Source organism: Lacerta agilis, chromosome 18, assembly GCF_009819535.1.
Source record: "Lacerta agilis isolate rLacAgi1 chromosome 18, rLacAgi1.pri, whole genome shotgun sequence".
NCBI classification, from domain to species: domain Eukaryota; kingdom Metazoa; phylum Chordata; class Lepidosauria; order Squamata; family Lacertidae; genus Lacerta; species Lacerta agilis.
Window position 1 is genome coordinate 591,043 of NC_046329.1, and position 23,634 is coordinate 614,676.

Here is a 23,634-nt window from a genome sequence, read left to right on the forward strand (position 1 = left end):
TAGATGACCCCTGGGTGCACCTTCCAACGCTGTTTCTAGGAGAACAGCACCTGCAGCTATACCCAGTTTGCTGTTCCCCAGGCATGATGAACGCCTTTCACAGCAGCCGTGTCACCATCCCTGAGCAAATGGTCAGGGACTCTGACCAGACTTTCCTGTTCAACCTGCTGCCTAACCTGCAGACACCCTGTTTGCATTGGATTCTCTCTCTCACACACAAACACACAATGTTCCTCCTTCTCCCCTTCCACCATCGTCTTGCACAGCCTGCGGACGTGCAATGAAGCTGAGTGTTGTGAAATCCGGGACAGATAAAAGGAAGCAGCAGAGCTGAGCCGTGGTTCTCCCTGCCGAGCAACTTGGATTAGGGCAAATTCATGGCTAAGGACGGCTGTGCTCTGCCTCCGCAGTTGAAATGCTTCTGGGTGGCAGCTGCAGGAAACCACAGCAGGAGAGGGTGGTCTTGTGTTCAAATCCTGTTTGCGGGCTTCCCGTAATAGGCATCTGCTTTGGCCACTGTGAGAACAGGATATTGGATGATGATGATGATGATTTGCTAGGCACGATCCAGTAGCCCCTTCTTATGTCCCAACAATTTAAAAAAATGAAAAAAACACTGTTATATTACCAAGCATTAATATATACAGTTGTGTATATTCTTATTATCCTAACGTGCATAACCTATTTTTCTTTCTTTTCCATCCTCATTCGCTCTTTTCTTTTTATAAATGAAATTCTTCTAATAAAATATTAATAATAAAAACATTCCAACTATCTATCTATCTATCTATCTATCTATCTATCTATCTATCTATTGTTGTTGTTGTTATTTACTATGCCTGATCCACTGCCTCTTGTGGCAGAGAGTTCCAGTTTATCTCAGAAGCCCTTCCTCTCCTGTCGCAAATCTCCCAACATTCAGCTTCACCTGATTGTCTGAGAGTTCTAATGAGAAAAGAAGGAAAACTTCCAGTGGGAGGGAGTTCCACAGTCCAGACAAGCGCCGGGTGACTAAGGAACTTCCTTTTCTGCATCCTGAATTTGCCAGCATGGAATCTGCTTATGCTGTAAATGTGTTTTGAAGAAAGATTTTAGGAAACCTTAAAAACCCGCACACACAAAGTCATTTTATTAGAAAAACAAGTGGTTTTTATTATTAAAAGAGCAACTTTTCCAACAGCAGTTCCCCCCCCCTTTTTTTTAACCTTAGCAGCTTGGAAAATGGGAGAGCGCCCTCCCCACCCCCGACTTCTGGGCATCTGACGCCGCTTAGGAATGAAAGATGGAAAATACAAAACAACAATAAAAATAACATGGAGAGATTTGTGGTGCAGGGAGGAACGTCTCGCCCTTCGGTGCAAAATCCCTTCCGCCTCGAACTGCGCACGGATCCGTCTCCTCCCCGGGTGGCTGCTTCTCTCTCCCCAACTCCAGTGTTTTAAAATCCAGGCGAAAAATAATTTAAAAACACGCAAACATCTCCTTCCTGTCGCGAGACACACTTTTGGAACAAACCGGAGGCGACTGCTGGGACAGGGTCTGATCAGGAGCCGGCGAGATAAATCCCTGGAAGAGGAGAGCAAGGAGGGAAGCTGGCTTCCTCGTGTTTCCATTCCCCCATTGCAGGGGCTTCTTGGGCTCTCCTTCGCGGGTGGCTCTTAAGGAGGCATGGGGGGGGGGCTGCCTGTCAGGGTTCTCTAGCTGGGGATCCTGTGTTGCAGGGGCTGGACTGGATGACCTGCAGGGGTCCTGATTCTCTAGCTGGGATTCCTGCCTCGCAGCGGGCCAGACTAGATGACCGCCAGTGCCCCCTCCCAACTCTGCCAGCCCCCATTCCTAGTACCTGTGGCGAACCTCTTCTTGACCAGCGACATGCGGTATCCGCTGCCCACCAGCTCCACGTCTGCCCCGGAAAGGGTGCTCCCCTCGCTGGTGAACTGGGCTGCCACGGGGCTGGGCTTGCTGGGACCAGTCAGGGGTTCCCAGCTGGCCAGGAGGCGGCCGGATCCTGCAGAGAAAAGAGCAGAGAAGAGATGGACCCAAGCGAAGGAGATGGTGCCCACCAGATTCCAGAGAGCCGCTGCTTCCCTGCACAGGGGGGCGGGCAAGAGGAGGAAGAGCCACCCGGCACCCTGGCTGGAGCCTGGCACCAGCGCCACCCCGTTGGCCACCTCACCTGGGTGCCCTTGGGTGCCAGGGAGGTCCAGGAGCCGCCACAGCAATCGCTTCTCCTCCAGGTTCCTGCAAGAGGGGAGAGAAAGAGAGGAGCTGGTTTGGCCATGTGTACATTTTGTTGCATAGCCTGCAGAGCTGTTGGTGAGAGCTGGTGCTGAAGACGCCAAGGTCACAGGTTCGATCCCCGTAAGGGACAACTGCAGGGGGTTGGACTGGATGACCCTCAGGGACCCTTCCAACTCCACCATTCTAGGATTTCTATCCCTTAGGGACTACCCTGGGAATGGCTTTGACTGGCCGGGTGAAGCAGGTGAGGGGAGCCGAAGGGTCTCAAGACCCCCGGTGAGTTAGGAGGATTCCCCTGCGTGCGAAGACAGGCTCTGGCAGATGGAGAGGACAAGACCAAGAGGGGGGTCCAACGGTCAAGAAGACGGTTTCTGTTTGTGCTGCAGGATCTGTCCACCTGGGAAGGAAGGAAAACTTTGACCCTAAACCTCCGCTGGCTTGTGGGAGAAGAACAGGCTCAGGAGCAAATCTGGAGTGGAGCCCCTAAAACGGTCTTGCATCTCACCTTCCAGCAATTCCTGCAGCCAAGCTGGTGCCCAACGTCTTCCTCTCACAGAATAAAAAAATAGGAGAGTTGGGACCCCAAGGGTCATCCATCCCAACCCCTTGCAATGCAGCAATCTCCCATTGTAGCAATGACCCTCGCCTGACCTGGATAGGCCACAGCCTTTCCCGTGCATCATGGGTCACTTTCCACCGGGTAGGAGCATGACGTGGTGGAGCAGGTCTCGCAAATGTCAGCTCATGATGGAAACTTGCTAAAGGTCAAACTGTTCCTAAACGTGTCCACATTCTTGCTAATAAAAGGAGTGTCTGCCCGCTCAGGCACAGCTCCCTGGCTTCAACCAACTCCTAAGCATGCCTTCACTTCATGCCATCGCCCAGGCCGAGAGGGGGCCCTGGACCCCCAGACACACAGCCCTGGCTTGCCCCCCAAGGAGGTCACTTGGGTGCAGCGAAGGCAGCGGTTTGGCTTCACCCCCGAAGGCACACTCCGTTGCTTCTCAAGACAGACGGGTGCCAGCCACAAGACTCCCTTTCCTCTTGGGGAAACGCATCTGCTTGGTTTGGGGGCCAATAAACTGTGGGGGTGCAGAATCCTAGAAGTGCAAGGGTCCTCTAGTCCAACGCCCAGCAAGGGTTGAACCCACAACCCTGAGATTGTCTTGTACTCAAGCAAAAAAGCAATAAAACAACTTGGTATATCTGAAAAACGGTTAAAAGCCTTCTTAAAACAGGGTTGCCTTTTAGCCCTTGTGCAGCTATGATTCCCAGCACCCATAGCAAACTACAGTTCCCAGGATTCTGGGGCAGAGACTTCTGGTGGAATTGCATTTGCCTTTTTCGTTGTGAGAACAGAATGCTGGACTAGGTGGGCCGCTGGCCAGATCCAGCAGCCAGGCTCTTCTTATGCGCTAATGGAGCCTCCAGGTCCAGAGGAAGTCTATCGTGAGTCCTTGGTCCTTATGGGTATTTGTGAGAACAGAATTTCCCTGATCCAGCAGGGTTCTTGTACTCTTATAGAACCTCCAGGTCCAGAAGCAGTCTATCTCGATTCCCCAGTCCTTGGGGACATTTGGCCACTGTGAGGACAGGATGCTGGACTAGGTGGGCTACTTCACCACCTTTTTGGCTCCCGCTAAACTTGGCCCCCCCCCCCCGGATTTCAGGTCCCGTGAGATCTCCAAGTTCACCGGAGATCGAGCACCCAAGCTCAGCCCTGCTCCCCAGGCTGCCTCCGGTGACTCACTGTGAATTTTGGGCAGATTTCGGCAAATTATGATGGCCTGCTGTCGTGCCCTGGGGCCTGCTTGCAAAAGAGCGACTCGCCCAACAGGCATTTCTGGTCCCTGTTAAGAAACTGTTGACTCCCGGGGACTGTCTGGGTGGCAGAACCAGCCGTGGCTCCGCACTGAGATTTGGCAACCTCCCCAGAGGACAGATTTATTCGTTTTTTTCTCTGGAAATTGTTTTTTGGTCCAGTTTGCAATAAATAAATAAAAAAAAATTTAAAGCCACTTCTTCCTCCAGTCGCTCACTCTCAGCCTAGAATACCTTGCGACGAAGTGAAGATGTTTTTCTCCCTTCCTTGACCTCAATATAATTGATTTAATACAAGTATAAAATTTAATACGAATTTAAAAGTTGGCCTGCCGCACTTCCAGGATGTTTCTCTTTCCTCTCTTACTCAGTGGTGGCACCCGCCCTGTGGAACGCCCTCCCATCAGATGTCAAGGAAATAAAGAACTATCTGACTTTTAGAACACATCTGAAGGCAAGCTTTTTATGTTTGATGTTTTATTCTGTTTTTAATATGTTGGGAGCTGCCCAGAGTGACTGGGGAAACCCAGCCGGATGGGCGGGGTACAAATAAATTTATTAGTAGTAGTAGTAGTAGTAGTAGTAGTCGCTGCTCAATGTAATAATTAAAATAATGTTAAAATGAATCAAATTCCTTCCTAATTCCATTTCCATACTTAAGATTTCCACAGTTAACATAGGAAATACTTTTCCCAATTCCAATTCAGTATATTAGCATATTTTAGAATTTTAGCATTTTTTCCCTTTGATCCCCTTCTTTGTTTCCCATTGACTTAGACTTTTACTTAACTATCACATATTCCCAAATGTTAAGCAGAGTTCCTCTTCACTTGGTCAGCCCATAAAAACCACACGTTGTAAGTCAATATTCCACAAACGCAGCGAGGGCAGAATATTAGTTTAATAAACAGTAACCATGAACCTGTCCGTGAAGCTGGAGGTCTCCCTAAGACAACCCCCCCCCCACCCCGAAACCAGGCCCGGGTCTCACCACGAAGCGCTGGGCTGCGGCTGGACGTTGGCAGCCGGTTCTTCAATGGGCAGGAGGATCTGGACGTTGCCGAGGGCCACAGCCGAGGCCAAAGCGCCCGTGTTGTAGCTGTAGTCGATGCGCACCCGCGTGGCCTCCGACCCACAGGCCCAGTCCACGGAGAGCTGCAAGGGGGCCCAGCGGGGGCCTTGCTTGGAGTACTGGAGTCGGGGGGGGGGAGAGAGAGAGTCGGAAAGACAATCCTTTCCCTCTCCCTCTTTGGAGAAGGGTCTTCCGGCCCACCCCTGACCACGCAGGAGCCGGGGGTCCCGGGCTGCTTAGAGAGGATGGGGGCCTGGGTGCCCTCCCCCAACCCCCCCACCCGCAGGGCCCGCCTGCTCCACCCACCTGGTATCTGAGGAGGGTGACGTTGTAGTACGGGGCGCCTGGGGCCTGCTCCGCCTGCTTCTGGAGGTGTGCAGTGAGGGCGGCCATGTTGAGCCAGAAGTCCTTGCTGTGGGGGTCGCTCTGCGAGGCGTCACTTGGGGGGGGGGGCGGAAGAGAAATTCATCACCACCCAGGAGGCCAGTCTGGTTCTGTGGGGCTCCCCCCACAATCCAAGAGGAGAGGGACCCCCTCCTCTCTGCTCCAACAGAGTCCTACTCAGAGTAGACCCGCTGGAACAACAGGCCAACTTGGCTCTCCACTGCTTTCGGGGGTCTGGCTCCCCTCTCATTCTCCCCCCAACCATGTGCAATTCTTGGGGGTCCGCATAGTCCCCTGCAGTGGGTTTGGGGAAGCCCCGGGGAGAAAGCGGAACAGGGCAGCTGGATCTGGCCCTCTGAGTGGAAAGCAGCAGAACCCCACCTGGCTTTTCCCATGGTGCTCTCTCTCGCTCTTCGGTGCGTGAATCTTTTCTCTCTCGCACGAAGCTTTGCCTCTCTCTTTCTCACACACCCATCACTCGCACTGTCTCCCACAGGGGCACTCTCTGTGTGCCCCCCCCCCCGGTACCTGAAGAGGAGTTCGGTGTTGGGCAGGAACTGGTCGATGGCGGCCGTGTGGCGCAGGCGGAAGCTGAGGACGGGGGGCGCAGGGGCGCTGCTGAAGACGCGCAGGATCCCCGCCGGGAAGGACATGGTCAGTTCCCCCGTGACCTTCACCAGGCAGCTGCAGGAGAGGCGAGAGAGCGTGGCATTATCAGCCCCTGGCCCTATTTGCTCCCGGAGCCCCCTTCACGCCCAAAGAAGGACTACCACTTGCTTCTGTAAGAGAGCGCCAGCTTGGCTGTGGCACTGCAGTGGGAGAGCCCACCTCCCCACATTTCTGCAGCTGCTTGCAAGTCACAGAAGGGACCCCTGAGGATCATCCAGTCCAAACCCCTGCAATGCAGGAATCTTTTGCCCAGCGTGTGGCTCGAACCCATGACCCTGAGATTCAGAGCCTCATGCTCAACCAACTGAGCAGACAGACCCGGGGGGCAGAGGCGGAGGGAAGTTCAGCGAAGCTGGTTGATGTTTCATTGCATTTCAAATATTTTGTTGGGAGCTGCCCGGAGTGGCTGGGGCAACCGAGTCAGATGGGCGGCATCCAAATAATAAAATTGTTGTTCCACAGAAACAGGAAAAGTGTACAGATCTGAATCTGTGGCCGTGAGAGAGAGAAACCACCCATATTCCCAGAGCCTGCGTGCCAAGTAGGACGGAGACCTTAAAATCCTTGTTTCGCATCAGGTACCCAAGCTGACCAGCTCTCCACCTGGCTTGGGCATCAAGGCCAGGATTGGCTCTGGGAGCCGAGGGGCAACTGCACAGGACCTTGCGGGAACCGGGATGACTCTGCAAGGCGTCACGTGGGGTTGTGGAACAGGTGCGCTGAGTGGCCCTGGCCCCTTCAGAGCTGTTCTTGCCCCCCTCAGTGGCCTCAATGGCCACCAGCTTCTTCAAACGCAAATCCAGAATTTTTGAGGCCGCCTCTAAACCAGTGCCAAAGTTTTGTACCGTTTGGTGCAGTTTCACCAGTTTGGTGTGTCTATTACTCAGTTTGGGGGGGGCGGCAAAAAAATGTGGGACTTGCAGTACAAAACGAGCCTGAATCCTTGGCATCGGTTTGGAGGTGATTCCAAATTTTGGTTCTGAACAGAGTGACGGCATCGAGAAACAGAGCCAAGACATCCAGACCTGGTGTGAAAATGGCAATGAAGTGAGGGGTCCCCCAAAAAAGACACACCCCCCCACAAACACACTCTGCACTCCGCCCTCCACTTATTACCTGTCTGGGCTGCAGCCTTTGAAATAGGCGTGGATGTATTCCGTGAAGGCCGTTGCCACGGGGAGAGCACCCTGCGCGCCCAGGACCACGGGAGACGGGCCCCGCGAGACGCCTGGCGAGAGAGAGAGAGAAAGTCAAGCGGTCACAGGGGAAGCGCGACATGAAAGTAACAGCCAGGGAGTGGGAAGCGAGTCCCAAGAAGATCAGGGATATAGAACCATGGAATGGTAGAGCTGGAGGGGACCCCAGGAGTCATCTAGCCCAACCCCCTGCGAGGCAGGAATCCTAGAATTGTAGAGCTGGAGGACTGTCTAGCTCAACCCTCTGCAAGGCAGGAATCTTTCTGCCCAACCTGAGGCTCGAACCCACAACCTAGAGATTAACGCAGAGTCTCCTTCTCTACCAACTGAGCTGTCCTGGGTTGGATGGGGCAATGAATTGCACATTTTGTTCAAAACCCAGTTAAAACTATTTCGTTTGATTCAACAAAACAAAGGAACTTTATCTGAGGAGATCAGCTTCCCGAAGTCAGCCATTCGCACCTGCTGCCTCCTAGGGAATCCCACCCACCCTGAGGGGTGCCCTCTTTGTGTCAGTCACCCCTTAGGTAATTCTCATTTTCTCTGTGGTAAAAAAGTCAAGTCATTTTGAAGAAGTCGGGTGCCCCCCCCCAAAGCATTCCCCATCCCACCCCCTCCTCCCAGAAACACTCAGGTGTGCAATGGGGTGAGGCCTCCACAAAAGAAAGTCATGCGCCCCCATGCGCCCAAACCCCACAGCCGCTTTCACGGGGTACCTACCCAGTCCCGGCTGTGTGGCCATGAAGAAGGCCCGCTCCGTCATTCCAGCCGAGCTCTGCGGGGTCGACAAGGCCCAGAGACGCGAGGGGCTGAGCGAGCGGGGCTGGGGGCACAGCGAGAGAGGTGGGAATTATTAGGATGCTTATTATTCCTATTAATAATACTACTACTGACGACTTGCAACCTGTTCACAATTCTATAGGGCTTATGATGCATTTGCAATGTTCTCTTCTTTAAATCTTCTTTATTAATTTTTCACATACACAAAAAAATCTTAATGTATTTTAACATAAACTGTATATGACTTGATCCATTGACTTCCTGTCCTCTTCTTCCATGGTTTCCATATTTACCCTTAAATCACCCATGCTCTTCAATATGTGCAATCTATCCTCTCTATCTTAATATATTATCACTGTCGCTCATAGTTCAAGTCCTGCTCATATTTTTATCTCGCTTTGGTAGTTCTTTAAATACTCAGTAAATGTCTCCTCAGGGAATTTTTCATCATTTGGGTCTCTAACATTTCCTTGCCAGTTCCGCATGCTCCATCATTTTCAGAAGCCATTCTTCTTTGCAGCAAATTATTATACCCCATCCGTGCACTGTACAAGCTTTTCCTTGCGACACGATTCAGAAATCCGTTGCAGACTTTATTTTATCATACCGTAAGTCAGCTAGCCTTAGCTCACGTTGCTCAGCCTCTGGGAGCCGAAAGCAGAATGGAATAATAACTCTGAGAAGGCTTGGATCGTGACAGAACAGGACTTCTACCCCAAACCTCTCCAAATTAACCAACCCACAGTTTGCTAAATTGGGGGTCATCTCTGCACAACAGCACCCCCCCAATCGTACGAGGAAACACAAGCGTGTGTGCACGTGTGGGGTCAAGGCCTGTGGGGCTCACCGTGTCGCTGCCAGTTGAGACTGCCGAGGGCCGTTTTGCGCGGCATCTCCGAGGGGGGGCCACCATGGAAGTCAATCCGGGTGCAGCGGACGGAGGGAGAGAAGCTGCAAGCCAAAGGGGAGAGAATAGGGGGTCAGTTGGGATAATCAAGGATTGGGATAATATTTAAAAGAGAGAGAGCACTTTGTGGCCATGTGGGAGGGATTCGCACCCAGCTCTCTCCAGTGCTGTAAATACTGTCTCTCCATCCATCCATCCATCCATCCATCAGTTCGTCCAGCCATCGTTTATTACCTACTGCGTGTCATCGGGCCATTAAGCAAAGCTCAGACAGCAAAAAAGAAAACGCAGAGGCCAATTGTTAATCATTAACCATAATGAGATTGAAAGAGCTGTGCAAGATTTGGAGATTTCGGAAATGAGATTTATTAAGGCCTTCAAGGGAGAAGACGCCCTGGAGGAATCAGCCAGGAAACCACATTGTCAAAGGGAATCAATGGCACCTGCGCTGATCACCCCGGGGGGGCCAAATCTATAGCAGGAGGAAGCGAGAGGCGTTTGCAAAGAGAGCACTTCCTTGAGACGAAGTGCAGCACCAACCTCTGCTTGAAAGCCTCCAAGGAATCCAAGACTCATAGAATTGTGGAATGGTAAGGGACCCCCAAGGGTCATCCGGCCCAACCCCCTGCAATGCAGGAATCGTAGCTCCAGAATCCCAGAGAGATGACCACCCAACCTCTGCTGAGAAACCAGATTGTCCTCCACAATCTCCTTCGCTCTTAATGTTTTCCATAAAAATCATGATTTTATCACTGGCGTTCTGTAAAGTGTTTTTAATGTTGTACACTCCCCTGCGATCTCCTGATAAAAGGCAGTATATAAATTGAATTCAATAAATCGAATAAATGACAATAATAATATTACAATAATACTGTGTGGTGTGGAAAACTAATGTTTTTTAAAAAAAAAATAGACAAAAACAGCTACAAAAAGAGAAGAAAAAGCAGGGAGAGAGAGTGAAGAAAAGGAAAAGAAGGAAAATGGGAAGAAGCAAGACAGAAAGAGAAAAGGGGCGTCTGATTTTCCTTCTGCTGGTTACATAAAAAAGGTTATTTAAGGCATTCAGTCCAGGGCAACATCCATCTTCTCCACTGTCAAGCAACATTTCTTCTCAATCCAAAATCATTCATTTCCTTTTCCCACAAAGTCCAAAAGCAGTTCCCAAATTATTTTTATTAATAATAATTTAAAAATGCCCCTGTGTCCTGTAATGAATCGGCCAACTGATTGATGGATTGATTGACAGAAAACCCAGACCTTTCATTCCCCACCTTCTTTTAACTGATTTCTTATCTGGTGATACAAAACAACGAGAAAAAAGAAAACGAGAGTGCAATATACACTAATAAATATATGGTTCTTATTGATACGAATGCACATTTCATTCTCCACTGCAGAGAAAGACGCGTCTCGCACCCAGACCCAAAAGCAACAGATGAGAAGGAACCCGACCTGCAGCGTGGGTCCTGGGAAGAGGAAATGGCAACTCACCGGGGTCCGATGGCATGTCTGTGGGGGCGCCCTCCAACTCTCTGCCCCTCGGTGCCCAAGGAGAAGGGCTGGTGGAGTCTCCGCTGCTGGGGGGCGCTGGGGACGAGGAGGAGGAGGAGGCCGAGTTCGAGGAGAGGCAACTGTCGCGCTCGCCACCCCGCGGGGGACACTCCGCAGCCGACCAGCCCCGCCGACCCCCGGGTGCCGCGGCCTCCAAGAAGGGGTCGGTGAAGGGGGAGTCGTGCCGGCCAGGGGGGTTGCCGGGGGGCGCCGGGGCGGGGGGCCAGGCCGAGACGGAGTCGGCCCACTCGGGGAGCTCCTGGGAGTCCGGCTGGGGGAGCCAGGGGTCCGGGGCGTCGTCGGCTGGCTGGCAGCAGCGGGGTCCATCTTTGGGGGGGCGCTTTCCAGGGGGGCTCTGGGGGGTGCCAGGCCGGGGGCTCCAGAGGCGGGCATCTGGGGAGGGGCCGGTGGCCAGGTGAGACGGGGAGTCCAGGCCGGAGTCTTCCACGTTCTCAGGGGACGAGGAGGAGAAGGGGGATGGGCTGGAGGCCAAGAGGTAAGAGCGGGGGGCTCCTGGGGGGGGGGCAGAGAGACCACAGGGGGGAAGGGGGAGAAGAACAGTAAACAGAGATCACTATAGCTATATAAATGGACATAGACACTGATATCCATATAGATAGTTAACGGTATAGGTAAGGGGAAAGGACCCCTGACAGTTAACTCTCTCGTTCTACTGGCCGAGGGAGCCGCCCTTTGTCCACAGACAGTTTTTCCGGGTCATGTGGCCAGCATGACTAAGCCGCTTCTGGCGAAACCAGAACAGCACACATAAACGCTGTTCACCTTCCTGCCAGGGCAATACCTATTGATCTACCTGCACTTTGACGTGCTTTCGAACCGATGACCTTCTGATCGACAAGCCCTAGGCTCTGTGGTTTAACCCACAGTGCCACCCGCGTCGCTAGATAACGATATAGGTATCAATAATGATAGAGATGGCAATATCAAAATCAATAGGCATTGATATTGATATATCTATAGATCTATATCAGTATTGATAGATAAATATAGCTATAGATAGACATATTGAAATATCAACATAAATATCAGTATAGATCTAGCTATCTACCTGCATATCTTGCTACAGATCCACACCACCCCTTTGAAGGACAGGACCTTCTGCTCCCCCCCCTTCCAAACTAGTTCCCAGTCTGGCCACATTTCACGCCCTGCGATGCCACTTTCAACAGGCAGGATCTCCCCCAAAGAATCCTGGGAGCTGTAGTATGTTCATGGCACCATGAGTTGCTGGGAAAAACCTCCTCCTGCTCACGGAGCTCCAGTTCCCAAAGTTCTCTGGGAAGAGGGGTTGGCCGTTAAACGTCCCCTTGATGCAAACCATGAGGACTAGAATCTTACTTTATTTGTAGACAAAGGCGTTGCATGCAGAAAGTCCCAGATTCATTCATCCAGGAAGGTTTGGGAAAGAGAAATGGCTTCTCTAAAGATTCCTGGGAGTTATAGTTTGCCAAGGGTGCTGAGAGTTGCTAGACGCTCCCCCCCCCCCCGCAGTACCCTCTCCCAGAGTGACAATCCCCATTAAAAAGTCAATTCCTTTTCTCAGGGAACTCTGGGAACTGTAGCTCTGGGAGAGGGTACAGGGGGTCTCCTGAGAACTATCAGCACTTCACAAACTACAGTTCCCAGGATTCTTTGGGGGACGCTACAGCTGTTCAAAGAGGCATCACAGTGCTTTCATAGCATGGTGTGAATGTGGCCTGAGTGACATGCAAGTCAAGCCCACTGGGCTTCCCGGGAACCGTAGTTTGACAAGGGCGCTGGGAGCTGTAGCTCTGCAAGGGTTAAACCGCAGCTGCCAGGATTCTTCAGGGGAGGAAGCCAGTTCTTTAAAGTGGCATCACAGCGGTGCAGATGTGGCCTTAGAGAGGACCCTGGGGGAATCGTCATATTGTAGAGTTGGAAGGGACCCTGGGGGTCATCTAGCCCACCCCCTCCAATGCAGGGGTGCTGTCCATCCACTGGGGACCTTTTTTACCTGAAAACTCCTCGTTTTCGAAGGCCGACTCCAGCGGGGGGCCAAAGAGGGCGCTGGCAGGGAGAACATCGGGCTCAGGTTTGCTGTCACAGCTGCAGAAGAAGAAAACACTGGACTCAAGAAACTGCGATCTGAACAAGGGCAACAAAATCGGTGGAACTGGCCATTTTACAGGTGCCACATCCTAAGTAAAGAGCGCCATCTTTCAGTGGGCCAGCACCGAGCCTGTGGAACTCCCTGCCTCTTGACACCAGCCAGGCGCCTTCACTCTATTTTATTTGGCGCCTGCTAAAGACACTCACATTTAGACAAGCGTGGAAAGTTTGAGTTTGGAGTTTTAGTCCTTTCCGCTGCAGCTTTTTCCTTTCTGCATGCGGCCTTTGGTTACGGCTGCAAATTTTTCAGCAGTGGTATTATTGTTTTCTATCTTTTGCAAACTGTTTTCTGTAATCAAGCAGTAGTAGTAGTAGTAGTAGTAGTAGTAATAATAATAATAATAATAATAAATGCAAAATTGTGATTGATTAATTGGATGTGTTCACTTTCCTGATTCCTTTTTCTCGTGAGGTTTTAAGTGATTTTATGTCACAAACCACCCTAAGATCTATGGGTGTAGGGCTGTTTACAAATTTAATTAATTAATTAGTCATTTTAATTGCTTTTTATACCCCCTACATCTGAACAGGGTTTGTTTGGTTTTCTGGTGTGTGGAAGCGGCTGGGGCAGCTGAGTGAAATGGGCAGCACTGGCCTCAAGTGGAAGGGAGTTCCGCAGATGTTTGCACTCAGACACAGATACCAGAGTGCAGAGTGGAGTCTGCTCTCCGAAGACCCCAGAGTTACCTTTTCATACGGGTTCCGAAAAGAGGTGCCTGCGGGTTGCCGGGCTTATCACCTGTACAGAGCAAATTGGAAATATATATTTAGAGAATCGTAGAATTGGAGGGTTTGAGGGTCCACCCCCTAGTCTCCCCACCCCGATCTCCCCCTTTTTCTCACCTGGGGCAGGGGCCGTGTCAGAATCCGTCTCGGCTGAGGCCGAGGCAAGAGCTTTCAGGTGCCCTGGAAAAGAATCAAGAAAACCTAAGAATGGCCAGACAGATGCCCCCAAAAGAAGCACCCACAAGCAGGATCCGAGTGCGAGAGCAACCCTCCTCTCCCGCAGTTCTCAGCAACTGGGATCCAGAAGCATCGCTGCCCCACCCTGGCTAGGAGCCCTCGATGGTCCCCTCCTCCTCCTCTTCCATGCATTGGTCCAGCCCTCTTTTAAAGCCATCCAGTGGCAGGGAGTTCCGCAGAGGCAACCCTCTCTCCCAACCTCACCCAAAGAGTCCGAGACAGAGCACTCACGGGAAGAATGCCTTTTCATTGTGCACTGCGGAAAGAGGGGAGAAAGGGGAGAGGTCAGGAAGGTGCTGTGGCCCCCAGCCCATGCTCATAACCATCGAGATTGGGGGCAGGCCACTCTGCCCCCCCCCCCCCCCCGCTACGGTTGCCTTCCTCCCTGGATGGTTTATTTATTCTTTCGGTAAAATTTACACTTAGAAGGTGGGAAGGTTCAAAGCCATTTGTGGAAAGGATAAAGCAATAAAATTATCGATCAGGAGAATGTGCAGCCACAAATCAAGACGTTCCTAAAAATCCAAACAAAGATGTTTTTTCACCCAGGGCAGGTTGGCACCTCAGCGACCGACAGAGTTCTTGTGAATGTGGAAGAGGCATTACGTGGCAGGTGGGGCTCTGGAGGGCGCCACGTTGCCAACCGGGTGCCCTGCACCCAGTGCTTTAGACCATATCTCCCCATTCCCATAGTGTCCTGGGAACCGTAGCGCCCAGAATTGTGGTGCAGAAATTAAAGCTAGAATCTGGGTTCAAGGGGAGACGGGCGCCAAGGTCTTTCCGCCAGGCCTGCCACTTCCCATTTCTCTCTCTCTCTCTCTCTCACCCCCATGCTGGGGGGCAGGATGAGGTTCCCCACGGAGGCCTTGAGCTGCTCCACGGCCGCGGCGCTGCTGGTCCGCTCCCGGGGCTGCACTGGCTTGATGCGGATGTAGAACTTGTGGGGCTCCTCGTCATCGTAATCCGAGTCGCTGGAGGAGCAGAAGCGGTTGGGGAGTTCGCGTGCAGAGACCCAGTCAAGGGAAGAAAGCGCCTTGGAGGTGGCGGAGCAGGCAGGGAGGAGAGGGGTCGGAAGGGACCCGCTGCAATGAAGGGATCTTTGGGCCAATGTGGGGCCCTTAAGTCTTTCATTAGATTTTCATAACTTTAACCAATTAACTTCAAATTTCAAATTTCTTATACATGTCTCATAATTTGGCTTCCCACTTTCCCTTACACACACTCCTTTTACATACTGCATAATATCACACATTTTGCCTAATACATGGAATCCTAGAACTGAAGAGTTGGAAGCCCCCACCCCACCCCGGGTCATCTAATCCAGCCCCCTTTCGCCCAAGGTGGGACTCGAACACGTGGCCCTGAAACCTCTACCGAATGAGCCATATTCCTCCATTTCATATATGAGCCATGTTCCTCCCGTTGCTCAAATTTCAAATTCTGCCTGCAATTTCACTGGGTTATGGGATTATTATTTTTTTGCAAATAATCCAAAAACGGCTTCCACTTTTCTGTCAATTCCCTGGGTAAACTCCCTACTGATGCTTCCCTGGAACAACAGGAAGAGTCTTCACCATTGGTCTCTGGAAACCCCATCTCTCCCCCTACTCCAAACAAAGGGGTGAACCCCACAAAATCTCATCCTCCCCCCTTATGAGTAAGAAGGCCCTGCAGCCACATATTCCAAAGGATATCGTTCTGATTTGTTTCGGGCCGGACAGTGAACCCTTCCTCGTCCACATCGGGGAGCTGAGGAGAGAAGAGAAGGAGCAAAAGTTTGGGGTGGGAGCCTCCCTTGGGGCAGCATCTCCCTTGGGGTTCAAATACAACCCCCCCCCAAAAAAAAAAAAAATGGAAGGAGAGACCAAGATGTGAAACCTCATGGATTATAAAAGATGCACCATTCTCTGGTCTGTAAGACTGGAACCCAGGACCCTCTGACTCCCAGAGCCAGCTTGCTGTTCTTTCTTTTTTATTAAAAAAAATCACTTCTATGGAAGGCTTTCAACATATTGAGATGAAACCCAAACATGTTTATTAAAAGGTAATAAAAAGCAAAATAAAAATAGAAGAACGAGAAAGAACCATTGTTTAACAAAAACAACAACTATTAATAATAATAATACTACTACTGACGACTCGCAACCTGTCCACAATTCTATAGGGCTTATGTTGCATTTGCAATGTTCTCTTCTTTAAATCTTCTTTATTAATTTTTCACATACACAAAAAATCTCAATGTATTTTAACATAAACTGTAAATTACTTGATCCATTGACTTCCTGTCCTCTTCTTCCATGGTTTCCATATTTACCCTTAAATCACCCATGCTCTTCAATATGTGCAATCTATCCTCTTTATCTTAATTGAAGAGCAAAGGTGATTTAAGGGTAAATATGGAAACCATGGAAGAAGAGGACAGGAAGTCAACGGATCAAGTAATTTACAGTTTATGTTAAAATACATTAAGATTTTTTTGTGAACAGTATGTGAAAAATTAAACATATTGAGCTGAAACCCAAACACGTTTATTAAAAGGTCATAAAAAGCAATATAAAAATAGAAGAACGAGAAAGAACCATTGTTTAACAACAACTATTATTATTATTATTATTATTATTATTATTATTATTATTATTATTATTATTATTTTATTCCTCCCCTGCCAATCCAGCTGGGTCTCCTCAATTTGTACTCTAATTGCATTTTTTTATATAAAAAGGCTCTTTTCAAAATCCTTTTAAATAAACAGCAGTTATTCTTTAAGCACATTAGCAGTTTTTAGGACCTACCTAGTAAACTGTTTAAACTGATTTTAATTTCCTATAATGCTGCAATTATGGTGGAAGTCGGATGAGGAACCCAATATATATTTCTCTTTTTATTAAATCTTAATTAATACAGTCTCCACAAAACAACAACATAGCATTAAGGTTAGAAATCAAATAATAATTGTAATTTTTCATTAAATTTCTTAGTCGCCCTTCTCAAAATGGCCCAAGGTGACTTACAGAGAGATAAGATAGATAAATTTACTTGTTACTTATTAATTGCCCTCCACAGATGCCCCAAGGCTTAACACCAAGGAACAAAACAGAACTTTGTATTTTTAAATGGTGGGTAAAGAATCCAAGTAAGTGACAGCAATAATGATTAATTATAGCAAAATAGCACAGCCCAGTAAGGAATGAGCATTGCGATATTCAATTTATCCTGTGCCAATTTGCCAAATTGTTGATTTTTGAAATTACTGGCAAGCTCTGTATTTTATATATAAAATTAAATTTCAGAAATGCAGTGCTCTGTATTTCAATATGCTTTTGGCACAGCTCATTGCGGGAAAGCAGCATAGAAATGAACTCAGTCAATCCATGAATCAATTCTCAGGAGTGACGGCAGCTTAAAAAGAAAAGAACAAAAGCAGGAAATGGAATGGAGTAGCTATGAGGAGGGACGGGCTGGCTGGCCGGCTCCTTGAATGGCCCTCACGCTGGGGCATTAGGATAAGGCTGCGACAATTTCCTGTGGGTCCTGTTTGCTAATGATAAAAATTACTCACCCCTGACTCGGTGTCTGGAGACTCCCTGGGCAAAAGGAGAGAGGGAGAGAGAGAGAGAGAGATTGAAGAGCAGGCGCAGACTTGGGGAGTGACATCGGTCACTGCGGTCGGGGAGAAGGAGGAGCAACTCACACAGAGTCCCGCTCCCGTTCTTTGCGGCTCAGGCCAGGGATGCGGAAGGCTTTGCTGCGGGTTCGCTTGGGTCCTGTGAGAAAAGAAGAAGTCCCTCCTTGATGAAGAGTGCTGTGGAACCCAAAAGCTTGCACACTTAAAAAAATTACAATAATAATAAATTGTCGCAAGCTTTCTGAAGTCCTTTATAAAAGGGTCTCTGGAGGTTATTACACGCCAAAAAATCTGGCGGTTCCTCCAGGTGGTCCCACGCACCCCTTTTCCAACCCGCCTGGATCTGGGGGGCTGCCACCCCATGCTCAGACGTACTTGCCTTCCTGCGCAGGAATGATGCTCAGCTCCTCAAAATCCAGCGGTCCTACGAGGAGAGGAAAGAGGGGTCAATAAAAAGGGGGGCAAATGCTAAAGGCATTCTGGTTAAGGCAAGGCAAGGCAACATTTTACGTTCCCCAAGCTGGAGAAATGTCCTCATTTCACTTTGTTCCCAGTTGCCGGATCTTGGCGAATCCATCTGCCGTGGATTCCTGAGCTACGGCACCTACATTTCTGGGGGTTGGATTGATGACACTTGGGGGGCCCTTCCAACTCCGCAATTCTATTATTCCTCCAGAAATTCAACCCACCCGGCGGATGGCGCCCGGTCCCTTTGCTCTCGGCGAAGTTGCGCAGGAGGGTCTCCACTCCAATGTTCTCCATGTTCTGCTTGAATTCCTCATGGACCTGCGGTTGGCGAGGGGAGAGAGGAGACAAGGTTGAGGCCGGGACGGACCCCCCCCCCACAGACCCCCCAAGCACCCGGGGGTCCTCTGGGGGGCAACCAGCCCAGCTTCCCTTGCTGGCCAACTGGCCTCTCACCTGCCCGATCTGGACGTGGGTGTCTTCCACCGAGTGGACGTAGGAGCCAATCAGGACCTTCATCTGCTCCAGGTGCAATTCCTCCACCTCCTGCAGGCGCTGAGAGGGAGAGGGCGAGAGGAGGGGATTGCAGGGGGGCTAGATGACCCTCAGGGGGCCCTTCCAACTCTACCATTCTATGAGAAAGGTTCAGGAGAGGGCCCCCAAAACCATGCAGGGGGTGCAGAGACAAGGAAAGTTTGGGGGTTTTGCGAGGCCACAGCAGGACCTGGCACTGAGGTCTTCTGATACCTCAAACATGGAGGGGAACCACATAAGAACTGGATCATCTAGTCCAGCCTTCTGTTCTCACAAGGGCCAGATCCCCACAAGCAGGATTCGAACACAAGAGCAACTCTGCCCTCCTGTGGTTTCCAGCAACTGGGGCTCAGAAGCCTTGTGGCCTCCAACTGGGGAGGCAGATCACAGGCATCCTGGCTAGGAGCCTCCAGAGCCCTCTCCTCCTGCATCCTCTTCGAAAGCCCTCCAAGTTGGCCATGCCTGCCTCCTGTGGGAGGGAGTTCCACAGTCCTTCCTTCCACCTTTTCCCAAATCTTCCAACACTCAGCTTTGTTGGATGCACACAAGTTTTCACAGTGGACCCTTTGCAAGAGAGGAGGAGCCCTGTGTACTGGGACTGCCTTCCAGGGATCCCGGGAATAGAAATTCACAGAAAGAATTTTTGTTTCCCCCCCCTGTAATATAGAGGGGGGGGGACAAGCTTTCTCCCCCCTGTCCATTCCATGCATGATTTCATCAACGTCTGTCTTCCTCGCCTTTTATCTAAAGTCCCCAGCGCTTTTGGAGGTAATTTCCTGAACCCTTTTCCAACTCTGCAATATCCTTTTTGAGCCAAGGCGACCAGAACCACACACACACGGCCCTCCAATCACGGCTGCACCCGGGATCCGTGTGACGACATCAATGGCGCATTTCCAACCCCTTTCCAAAGATCTCCCGTCCCCCTCTGCATCCCAAAGCCTGAGGCCCACCGGCTGCTCCCAGCCTGCAAGGACTCCGGGTGCAGAGAGAGCAGGAACGACCCGCTGCAAGGATTCGCACCTGGGGAGCCCAGGAGGGGGCCCATTCGGACTCCTGGCCACATGAGGAGGACCCTGGGGTTCCCTCCACCCTCCACCAGCGCCCAGCCTGGTCCCCTATACCACAGCGGAGTCCAGCATCTTCTGCTGAAAGTCATTCCGCGCTGCGTTGTACTTCTCCACAGCCCTCCGCAGGGCCTCCACCGCCTTCCGGGACTTCAGCTCGGCCTGTGGAGACCATTATTATTTTTATTATTATTATGAAAAATTGAACATCCCCCTATCCCCAAAAGGGGATAAAATAACAATAACAATATAAAAATGCAAAATGCACAATCAGAATAAAACCCCCCCAAAAACCATTTGCTCAAAAAAATCTGCATTGGCTAGGGGACTTGGGGGAGAGAATGCTGCGTTCTTTCATGATTATCTCTGCACTTCTAATTAAATAGCTGAGATTCCTGCATGCCAGGGGGTTGGACTAGATGACCCTGGGGTCCCTTCCAACTCTATGGTTCTATGATGATTCTAAGGTTCTATGACTGTAACATCCTCAGGCTGTGGGGCCTGGCAAGCGGTTTCGTTGGAGCACCTTCCTCTCCTCCCCACCCCATTGCAAAAAATAATAATCCACATTTGCCCCCCAAATTGGGGGTTTCCCTCCCCACAGAGAGGCACCAGGCACCTTCATCACACAGCAGGAGACTGAGCTTTTCGCCCCAGCCATCAGCAAGAGAGATCAGCAGTTCCCAAACTCCCCTTTACCACCTGCGGACCCCATGGAAATGGTGGCAGAGGGTCTTAGCGGATCCCACCCCCACCTGCATTAGCAGTTGGAATGGTCTGTGCCGTGCAATTGTTAACTGTATTTTGGGGTGTTTTTAGTGCTTTCTATATGGGACTGTGGCCACGGCAGCTTCTAGAAGCCGCAGGTGGAAGCTGAGTGGGGGGGGGACCCAAGCTGGGCAAACCACCCCAGAAGGAGCAGGACGTGGCCCCCACCAGAGGTACTACCCCTCCCTAAAACCCAGATAGACAGATAATTAGTAGAATAGTTCACAGATGATTAAGAAAAAAGAGATGATAGCTAATCAGTAAAGTAGGTCATAGACAGATGATTAATAAGATCAATGATAATTAGTAAAACAGATGATTAATTAGATGAATGATTAGTAAAATACATAGGTGATTAATCAGTAAGAGAGAGATATGATAGTAAACTAGGTAGTTAGATAGACATGATTTATTAGTAAGAGTCGACAGTCTATAGCAGGGGTCCCCAAACTAAGGCCCGGGGGAAGGATGCGGCCAATCGCCTTCTCAATCCGGCCCACAGACGGTCCAGGAATCAGCGTGTTTTACATGAGTAGAATGTGCCCTTTTATTTAAAATGCATAGGAATTCGTTCATATTTTTTTTCAAAATATAGTCCGGCCCCCAACATGGTCTGAGGGACAGTGGACCGGCCCCCTGCTGAAAACGTTTGCTGACCCCTGGTCTATAGCTAGACAGGCAGAAAGGCATCGATCAACATACAAAGAGAGAGGGATGAAGAGAGAATTCAGCCTCCAGACTGTAAATTGCTTTAACTGATTTTAACATATCAGTTAAAGCATGTATCTGAAGAAGTGTGCATGCACACGAAAGCTAATACCCAGAACAAACATAGTTGGTCTCTAAGGTGCTACGGGACACCTTTTTTTTTTTTCAGCTGCGTCAGACCAACACAGCTTTGCTGTTGTTCAGTCGTGTCCGACTCTTCGTGACCCCATGGACCAGAGCACGCCAGGCACGCCTATCCTTCACTGCCTCCCGCAGTTTGGCCAAACTCATGTTAGTAGCTTCGAGAACACTGTCCAACCATCTCATCCTCTGTCATCCCCTTCTCCTTATTTCAACTGCGTCAGACCAACACGGCTACCTACCTGATTTTAACATGATTATTTTAACACTGCAATCTGCCCTGGAAACTGAGCGCAAGGAAGGGATGCCATTCCCCCCCCCCCCCGCCTTCTCCACACCCACATAGATCCCCTTTCGCAAGAGCTGAACTTCCTTCACCTCTGACGACGACCTGGGTGTGTAGGCCCACTCCCCTCTTCACACACAATCTCCCGCCCCCCCTTGTTGCCCCCCAGGGTCACCTTGTCAATCTCCTTCTGGCTGCCTCCTTCTCTCCGCAAGCGATCCAGCTCTTGGCAGCGGCTGCTGTAAGTCTCCTTGGCTTTGGGGAGGTGCTGAGCGGCTCCTTGCAGGATCTGGACCGCTTCCAGGGTCCCGGCCACCTCGTCCTTGGACTGGCGATGGGACAGCCAGGGTGGGTGGGGGGTACACAGAGGGGGTGGGGTGGGGGTCAGTCAGGGTGAGCCCTGGAGTCCCTTTCCAATTCTTGGGGTCTTTACCCGGGATCGTATTGCGCTGGACTGGTCAGGCAGGTTTATCCATGAGACGTTAGCCAGCCCCCCCCCACACACACCCAACGCGGCCCCCCGTTACCTTCTTGTGTGCCCGCAGCTGCTCATCCCCATAGCGCCCAATCTCCTTGATCAAATCCTGCAGCTTCTTCACCAGCTCTGCGTGGCACAGCGCCAGCTTATCCGAGGAGATGCGGAAGACCTCCCAGAGTGGGGCAAAAGTCCTGGGGGGGGGGCGCAGGGGAGAGAAAGGAGCCCAACCGGGAATGTTAATCCACACACACACACCCCCAATTCTGCTTCACTCGCTTTGAGAAAAAACTGCCATGCGGTTTGTTGCCCCCCCCCCCCCGTTTCTACGATTTTTAGCCGTTTCTGCCCCTTGCATATTTTGCATTGCTCTGTTCCCCCCCTCCAGGAACGGAAAACATTCTGTGAGGAGCTTTAAAATACTGCAAATCAAGAAGAAGAAGAAGAAGAAGAAGAAGAAGAAGAAGAAGAAGAAGAAGAAGAAGAAGAAGAAGAAGTTGTTTTACTGTTTTTATATTTTGTTGGAAGCTGCCCAGAATGGCTGGGGCAATTAACTAATTAATCAATTAATTACATTCATATGCTGCCCACCTGACTGGGTTGCCTCGGCCACTCTGGGCAGCTCCCAACAAAATATTAAAAACACAGTAAAAATTAGATTTATGTACATCCTAAGATGATTTCAGGGCTGTTCACAGAATAAAATACAGGGCAAAAACAAGAAAATAATTAGAAGCAAAACAGCAAACAATACCCGCTCCCCCAGTTAGATGGGCAGGGTACAGATAATAAAACTGTTGTTGTTGTGCTTTTTTGGGGGGAGGAGTGCTGGTACTCATCCCTGGGGGTCCCTCCCAACTCTGCAATTCTGTTCTCTAGGGCTCACCCCAGCTGAGTGCTGTTTCCGGCCATCTTGGACATCTTGGCCATAGACTTGGCATAGGTCTCCTCTACAGCCGCCCTGCGGAGAAGAAAGGGGCAGGAGAGGGAAGAGGAAGAGGAGGAATAAGGAGGGGGGGGTCTCAAAGAGCCCCAAGCACGTCTGAAATGCCCTCCTGGGTCACAAGGAATCCTCTTTTAAAGCTGCCTATGTTGGCTCCTGTGGCAGGGATTCCACAGTTTATAACTGCATGCTGTATGAATTATCTGCCCTGAATATTCCAACATTAGTGGGGGTGTCAGGGAACAAGCAGCGCCCAGCGGGGCGGTGCAGGGGCTGTCAGGGGATAGAGAGTCCCAGCACCGCGAGGATAGCAGGGGAATCTCCAGTGGGAGTGACAGGCAGGAAGGTAGCCCAGCGGGGAGGGGGGCTGGGGGGTGCTCCAGAGACCCAACACCCACTCAGCGGGCACAGACAGGGGGAGCAACGTCGCCCCAGTTACATAGGGGTGTGAAATGTAAGGAGGGTAGGAGGTGAGTGGGGGTGCCCAAGTTCTTAGGTTGGGGGCGCTCCCGAAAAGCGCCACTTCCGGGATCTGAAAGTGACTAAGCTGGTCATGGGCTTTTGAGCTCTGCACTGTACATATCTGCACAATAAAACCTGCAAATATACGGGACCTGAGTCGAGCCTCTTTACCTCGTGAGGAACCACAGCAGAACCCTTACATGGGGTGTCTGCCAGTTTAGGTTTCTCCATGCAATGCAGGGCTTTGGTCAACTCTTGCAACCTAGGAACAGATCACTTGCTGGTTTTCTATGGACAAATTTAGTGATATTTGAAAAGTATTTATCGAAACATATACGCAAGGGATACAATAAGTCTATCTATCTATGTATTATATATTTTAGTAATCCCATTTCTATTTTAATGACATTTCACTATGGCTGATA

General features: G+C 50.4%; 1 protein-coding gene across 2 annotated transcripts in view; it reads right to left on the reverse strand.

Annotated features, from left to right (window-relative positions):
* Window positions 1-1,249: 1,249 nt before the first annotated feature.
* Window positions 1,250-23,634, reverse strand: part of FCHO1 (FCH and mu domain containing endocytic adaptor 1) — a 37,817-nt gene continuing 15,432 nt past the window's right edge. For both annotated transcript variants that reach the window (XM_033136659.1, XM_033136660.1), the window contains 25 exons: window positions 22,691-22,765; window positions 21,857-21,998; window positions 21,505-21,657; window positions 19,484-19,588; window positions 18,282-18,380; window positions 18,050-18,146; window positions 17,740-17,784; window positions 17,427-17,499; window positions 17,295-17,319; window positions 15,430-15,484; window positions 14,562-14,737; window positions 13,967-13,991; window positions 13,616-13,678; window positions 13,460-13,511; window positions 12,618-12,709; window positions 10,562-11,134; window positions 9,011-9,114; window positions 8,104-8,206; window positions 7,304-7,415; window positions 6,047-6,202; window positions 5,441-5,573; window positions 5,054-5,253; window positions 2,177-2,241; window positions 1,844-2,008; window positions 1,250-1,566 (listed from right to left, as the gene is read on the reverse strand). In XM_033136659.1, coding sequence (XP_032992550.1) covers window positions 1,544-1,566; window positions 1,844-2,008; window positions 2,177-2,241; window positions 5,054-5,253; window positions 5,441-5,573; window positions 6,047-6,202; window positions 7,304-7,415; window positions 8,104-8,206; window positions 9,011-9,114; window positions 10,562-11,134; window positions 12,618-12,709; window positions 13,460-13,511; window positions 13,616-13,678; window positions 13,967-13,991; window positions 14,562-14,737; window positions 15,430-15,484; window positions 17,295-17,319; window positions 17,427-17,499; window positions 17,740-17,784; window positions 18,050-18,146; window positions 18,282-18,380; window positions 19,484-19,588; window positions 21,505-21,657; window positions 21,857-21,998; window positions 22,691-22,765 — 2,911 coding nt within the window. In that variant the 3' untranslated portion in view covers window positions 1,250-1,543. The remainder of the gene's footprint in view (window positions 1,567-1,843; window positions 2,009-2,176; window positions 2,242-5,053; window positions 5,254-5,440; window positions 5,574-6,046; window positions 6,203-7,303; window positions 7,416-8,103; window positions 8,207-9,010; window positions 9,115-10,561; window positions 11,135-12,617; window positions 12,710-13,459; window positions 13,512-13,615; window positions 13,679-13,966; window positions 13,992-14,561; window positions 14,738-15,429; window positions 15,485-17,294; window positions 17,320-17,426; window positions 17,500-17,739; window positions 17,785-18,049; window positions 18,147-18,281; window positions 18,381-19,483; window positions 19,589-21,504; window positions 21,658-21,856; window positions 21,999-22,690; window positions 22,766-23,634) is intronic.